At 32.9% G+C, this 6,960-nt stretch overlaps 1 protein-coding gene across 1 annotated transcript; it reads left to right on the top strand.

Moving 5' to 3' along the window:
* The first annotated feature begins 680 nt into the window (after positions 1-680).
* Positions 681-5,959, top strand: LOC132169343 (probable LRR receptor-like serine/threonine-protein kinase At3g47570). Its single transcript, XM_059580393.1, has 4 exons — positions 681-1,602; positions 1,677-1,820; positions 3,446-5,449; positions 5,607-5,959. Exons 1-4 carry the CDS (start codon positions 681-683, stop codon positions 5,957-5,959), a joined length of 3,423 nt encoding a protein of 1,140 aa, XP_059436376.1.
* The last annotated feature ends 1,001 nt before the right edge of the window (positions 5,960-6,960 follow it).

Here is a 6,960-nt window from a genome sequence, read left to right as displayed (position 1 = left end):
AATTTCGATTCCATGTTTTTCTATTTCATTTTCTAAAACAATTAAGTTTCAATATCACTTTGAGAATAACAACAAATATTTTTAAAAATGCATTTTGATTTGATGATAATTAAAACGTTTATTGGGTGGATGTTGTGGTTCAATGTAATCATTCATAAACGTGGAAAGGAAATTTACAAGGAAAAAGGAATTATAAAAGGTAGTTCATGAAAATTATTTATTTCCTTATTTTCATTAAAATAAAAAAGTAAAACCATTTATGATAATATATAGAATAAAAGGTAGTTATTTGTAGATCTTTCAACTTTCGTCTTTTCGTTTCTTTTTTTAGACTTTTTTTTTTTTTTCCTTTTCTTTTTCAGTGCACGAATGTTTTTTTAATTACTTCTCCTTTTAAATAGTTGTTTCCATGCGATTAGGGGAAAAAAAACAAATAATGTGTAGTCGGGTAAGTAAATAGAACCACAAAACCAAGCAAAAGTATGATCACAAATCACTACTTTTCAATTATATATATATATATAAGTCAATGACATCAACGCCCAAACCACTCCCACCCTGTTTTTCCCAAAGCCTTTTTTTTTTTCTCTTTTTCAATTCTTTGATGTTTCAATCTCCTTATATATATATCACTTGAACTCTGCACTAAGCCCTACTACTTCAACCAACATATACTACTCATGGAGAGAGCTTGTTTCCTATTCCCCATTTTTATGGCAATTCTCATGGTACATTTTTACAAGGCAAGCCTAGTTATTGCAAGTGTTCCCAACGTTACTACCGATCAGTCTGCTCTTCTTGCTTTAAAAACTCAAATTTCTTATGATCCTCGCAATATTTTGACAAACTGGTCCGCTGGCACGTCTGTTTGCAGTTGGATCGGTATCACTTGTGGTTTACGTCATCATCGAGTCACGGCCTTGAACCTTTCTTACATGGGTCTCATAGGCACCATTCCTCCACACATGGGGAACCTCTCATTTTTAGTTAGCCTAAGCGTAAAAAATAACAGTTTTCATGGCTCTATGCCCAACGAGTTGGCTCGTCTTTACCGGTTGCGACACTTATCTATTGAATTCAATGATTTCAAAGGAGAAATCCCATCATGGATGGGGCTATTATCCAAACTTCAATATTTGTCTCTAAGCGGTAACAGTTTCACAGGTAGTATTCCACCATCTCTATCTAACATATCTTCATTGGAAATAATAAGTATTGAATATAACATTCTTTCAGGCTCCATTCCTTCTTCCATCTTCAACATATCCACTTTGCAAGGAATTTATCTAAGAGAGAACAAGCTTTCTGGTTCGGTGCCCTCCATTATCTTCAATATGTCTTCAGTACTGGAAGTCATAGATCTTCACACTAACGAGTTGTCTGGTGAACTTCCAGAAGATATGTTTAATCATCTTCCCAAATTACAACGGCTTGATGTGTCTTATAATCAGTTTCATGGAAAAATTCCATCCACTTTGTTCAAGTGCAAACAATTGCAATATTTATCACTATGGGATAATAGTTTTACGGGGGGAGTACCTTCGAAAATTGGGAACTTAACCATGCTTACTAAGCTATACCTTGGCTATAACAACTTTGAAGGTTTGTATAGTTTTTTTTTAAGCTTTTGTAGATTAAACTTCAATATTTGTTTCTAAATGGTAACTATTTTATAGGTACTATCCCATCTACTTTGTTTAAGTGCAAACAACTACAAATTCTGTCATTGCCAGTTAATAGATTCACAGGAAGTGTACCTTCTGAAATTGGGGACTTAATCATGCTCACAGAATTATACCTTTTCGATAATAGCATTGGAGGTACGTTTAGTCATGGTTTAGTTGTTGATTACATTGATGAAATCATTGACTCAACATATTTGCCTTTTCGTTGCCTTCGATGGGCCGGGTACCTTTCAATTGAACATCTAGCAATGTTTTTTCCTCTTGCATTTGTATTTTTTTTTTTTTTTTTTTTTTTGAGGGGTGGTCTTCATTCAAATGAGAAAAGGATAATAAATATGTAATTTAACATAAATGACTAACATAATTGTTTGCTTTGGACGAAACGTTTTTCAAAATATCATTACTAATTAACTGGAAAATCTTCTACTCTTTTAAATTTCTGCAAGACTTACCAAAAATTAATCAAAAGAGACGAGTTTAAATATCTCTTTAAGAAAAGTGAATTTTTCTAAAACATAGCTTGATTTGATGGTAATTTAAAACAATATTGTCATGGGTTCAATAGCATCATTGGTAAACATTAAAACGTACATTTAGTCTTATTTTTGTCTAATAGAAATTACCTTTTTTTTTTTTTTTTTTGGAACTTAACTACAACAACTTTGCAAATATGTTTATTCCTGTTTTAGTTGATTGATTATATAAATAACATCATTTACTTAGGATATTGCCTTTTGATTGCCTCTGATTGGATACCTTTCAATAAGAACTACAAAATAATTATGCACAACATTCTAGGAAACAAAAGGATGTAATTAAGAAATTCTATGAAAATAGAAAACTCTAGTGGATAGTAATCTAGGCTTTGTTTATTTATATTTTTGTTCTCGACTAAAAACGAAAACATTAAAAAATATCCTTAACATAAAAAATTACTAAATACACATAAATAATTTTCACCTTTATATCACATTAATTTTTATTTTTTTTTTCAAATTAAAAGAGAAAAATATCCCAAAAAACATATTAACAAACAAAGTATATGTTGCTAGAGTGCTACCCCTTGGGTTGGAAGAGCCGCACTCCTAACTTAGTGTTGATTGGTGATCGGTGAGATATGTGCGTTGGGCTCTTCTAATGGAGGTGCTTGCATGCATAAATCTAGTAGTGCAACAAAAACAAAATGATTTCTAGTAACGTTGTATTAGCATAAAAATAAAAATAAGCAAAAGACTAAATGTACTCTGTTGCTTGTTATCTATTGATCATTGCTGCTTCAATCCACACTACTTAATAAAGTTAAGCCCATTGGGCATTGCCTTCTTAAAGCATTATTTAGACAACAACAAATGTGCCCACCACAAAGATGCGTTAAAAAACTTGTATCTTTTCACCTCTTGTAGACTTGTAGTCTTTTTCTTTTTCTTTTTCTTCTTTTTTTTTTTTTTTTTTCCCTTTCTCCTCTTCTTTGCATATTGAAAGTTAAGGCTTAGGAAATATCACATCCATGGCTCACGCTAATAACAAATTAATATGATTGTCCACATAGCTCAACTAATAAAATAGAGGCTCAATTGACAATTTGGCCAACTAGCCGTGTGAAACAAGGATAGTGGGGGGAGTGACTTATTTATTAATTAGCTCTTAATTTGAATTTTTGGTTGGTTTTTTAGACATCTGTTCACTTGTATGTATGATTCATTTAAAGCACATTATTTTTTATTTTGAATAATAATGTGTGGTTGTTCATATTGTGTTAGGTGCAATACCAAATGAGATTGGTAATCTACAAAACCTTGAGATCTTTTATATCGGTATCAACAACTTCAATGGTTCAATTCCATTTGAAATCTTTAATATCTCAACAATGAGAGTAATTGGTATGCCTTTCAATAACCTCTCAGGCCATCTTCCATCAAATGCAGGCCTCTTCCTCCCAAATCTTCAGCAACTTTTTCTTGCAGTTAACAAACTGAGTGGAACAATACCTAGCTCTATCTCCAATGCTTCGAAACTCACTCTATTAGATCTAGGAAACAACTCATTCTCAGGCTTAATTCCTGAACCACTCGGTAATTTAAGGCTCCTCGAGTGGCTCGTCCTAGCAGGAAATAATTTGACCATTGAATCATCTACTCTAGAATTTAACTTTTTCTCTTCTTTGTTGAATTTGGCATATCTAAATATTTTAGACTTGTCAGATAATCCATTGAATGGCGTCCTTCCTAGTTCCATTGGAAATCTCTCCACTTCTCTTCAAGAACTTTACATAGGTAATTGCAATATTAAGGGCATCATTCCAAGAGATATAGGAAATATGAGCAACTTGATGACTTTGGCTTTAGATCTCAATAAATTGGATGGACCTATTCCAACTACAATGGGAAGATTGCACAAGCTTCAAGCTCTCGATCTTTTTAATAATAGACTAGAAGGTCCCATCCCATCCGATCTTTGTCATTTAGAGAGCTTGTTCAATTTGGATTTAAGTAGTAATGAGCTTTCTGGACCTATTCCTACATGTGTAAATAGTCTCACATCTCTAAGATATCTTCACTTAGACTTCAACCAATTAACTTCCACGATTCCCTTGAGCTTGTGGAGCCTTACATATATCTTGGAGGTCCAACTCTCATCAAATTATCTAAGTGGCCCTCTCTCATTAGAGATTGGAAATTTGAAGGTCTTGACAGTATTAGAGTTATCAAGAAATCAACTATTTGGTCATATCCCAGCAACAATTGGTGGCCTCAAAAATCTAGCTAATCTCTCCTTGGCGAACAATAAATTCAAAGGCTCAATTCCTGAATCATTTGGTGAACTAGTAAGCTTGGAATTCTTGGATCTTTCTAGTAACAATTTATTTGGAGAGATTCCCACTTCCTTAGAAGCGCTTTCGTATCTCAAATATCTAAATGTCTCTTCCAATAGACTGGGGGGAAAAATTCCTGTAGGAGGACCATTTGTACACTTCTTCGCTGCATCATTTATGTCAAATGATGGACTTTGTGGTGCTCCCCGATTTCAAGTTCCCCCATGTAAAGAAGGTGTTTCTCGACCCAAAAAGACTGCAGCAGTACATATACTAAAGTATGTATTACCAACAATTGGATTAATAATGCTTGTAGTTGCTCTTGTATTAGCATGGACAAGATGCAGAAAAAGGAATGCAAAACTTCCAATGGAGGCAAACTTGTTTCCACTAGCAACATGGAGAAGAATTTCACAACAAGAACTTTTACAAGCAACAAATGGGTTCAGTGCAAGCAACTTACTTGGTAAAGGGAGCTTTGGATCAGTATACCAAGGGACACTCTCAGATGGAATGGTTGTTGCTATAAAAGTTTTCAACTTGGAAATAGAAGGGACATTCAAGAGTTTTGATACCGAGTGTGGGGTACTATGTAATATTCGTCATCGGAATATTCTCAAAATCATCACCACTTGTAGTAATATGGACTTCAAAGCTTTTATATTTGAATACATGCCTAATGGGAACCTAGACAAGTGGTTGTATTCTCAAGACTGCTCTTTGAGTATCTTACAAAGACTAGATATAATGATTGATGTCATCTCAGCACTGGAATACCTTCATTATGGCTATTCAACACCTATTGTTCATTGTGATTTGAAGCCGAGTAATATCTTATTAGATGAAGATATGGTAGCACATGTTGCTGATTTTGGCATTGCCAAGTTGTTAGGTGATGGGGATTCTATGATGCAGACCATGACTCTTGCTACTATTGGGTATATGGCACCAGGTAATGTTTTTAGCCTACAACTTGAATTTACTTGTCTATCAATCTACTCGTTCATACATGGATAAATATAGCTTTTTGGTTCAATACTGATTTTAGCACTTTATATATTTGAAATATATAATTATGTTCTGATGATTAGTTTTTCTATTACAAATAGAGTATGGATCAGAAGGGGTTGTCTCTACAAGAGGTGATGTGTACAGTTATGGTATTTTGCTGATGGAAACTTTCACAAGAAAGAAACCTACAAATAACATTTTTGCTGGAGAAATGAGCTTGAAGCGTTGGGTAGAGGAATCATTACCCCATTCAGTAACTAATGTTGTTGATGCCTATTTGTTAAGAACAGAAAGAGATTATGCTTCTATGGAGAATTGTATGTCATCCATAATGGGATTGGCTTTGCAGTGTTGTGCTGAGTTACCTGAACAGAGGATTAAGGCAAACAATATTTCAATCATACTCAACAAAATTAAATTGAAGTTTCTGCACAATACGGAAGGAAGCTAATATGAGAAAATATCAAGTTTGTTTATAGCTCTTTCATGTTTGTGCTTTTGAAATAATATAACAGTCTTGAGACTCCCCTAAAGAGATTTGTTTCTAGCCATTGCTTTGCTATGGTAACTAATATATTAACATTTATAACTGGTATTAGTTAATGATTGAAGTGACCTATAATGCGCCACTAATGGGTATTCTAAGTTAGTCTCAAATTGTTACGGGCAAAAAAATCACTATTTTTTTATTTAGAGCGACAATTGATAGAAATTGCGAGATTGTATTTTTGGCACTCATTATAGACGTGTCATAGTATGTAGATATTACACACAGGACAAAAATTTCCTCCAAATTGGTTTGGAAGAAATTTCATTTAACCTAGTATAATAAGTGACAAGTGTTATTCCTCACATGTTTTCTTTAATATTTTAATAGTCATTTATTGTCATTTCATTAAACTAAAAACCCAAATATTAATTTTTTAAAAAACTCAAAAATGTTAAATGACACTTGTCACTTAAACATGGGGCATCCTGAGCACTTAGATTTTAGATAAGGACATAACTCGGACCAGAATTTCCTATGCATTATTCAAGCCATCACTATGATCTAAAAAGAAAGATGTTTCATAAATCAATGGAGAAATGAATCATTCTAGGAAATAATAACCACAAGAAGAAAAGTCAATCAAATTTTCTCGCCTTTTTTCATCAAATTACATTCCACAATTTTTATAAAATCAAAACACAGATAAATAAATAAATAAATAATTAGAAAAAAAAAAAAATCTTCATATATTCCTGCTCTAACTATAGAATTTTTTTATTTTATTTTATTTACAAAAATCATGACATCATATCAAGGCATCCTAAGTAAAATCTCTACTAGCTGGTGGACACTCCCACTAAAAAATATTCACATAATCAATTGAAACTTTAGTTTCGTCTCCTTGATGAAGATAAGAATCTATTTGTTATAAGAATATCTACCATGACTAGTGAACTACTGAG

Source organism: Corylus avellana, chromosome ca2, assembly GCF_901000735.1.
Source record: "Corylus avellana chromosome ca2, CavTom2PMs-1.0".
Taxonomy (NCBI): domain Eukaryota; kingdom Viridiplantae; phylum Streptophyta; class Magnoliopsida; order Fagales; family Betulaceae; genus Corylus; species Corylus avellana.
The sequence above is the reverse complement of the archived record's forward strand: the minus strand, read 5'-3'. Positions and strand labels throughout refer to the sequence as shown.

Excerpts from the sequence above, each read along its gene's own strand:
- LOC132169343 (XM_059580393.1), top strand. The coding sequence starts at position 681 with ATGGAGAGAGCTTGTTTCCTATTCCCCATTTTTATGGCAATTCTCATG. Across the intron at positions 1,603-1,676 it reads TGGCTATAACAACTTTGAAG|GTACTATCCCATCTACTTTG; the intron begins GTTTGTATAGTT and ends ACTATTTTATAG. Across the intron at positions 5,450-5,606 it reads TATTGGGTATATGGCACCAG|AGTATGGATCAGAAGGGGTT; the intron begins GTAATGTTTTTA and ends TATTACAAATAG.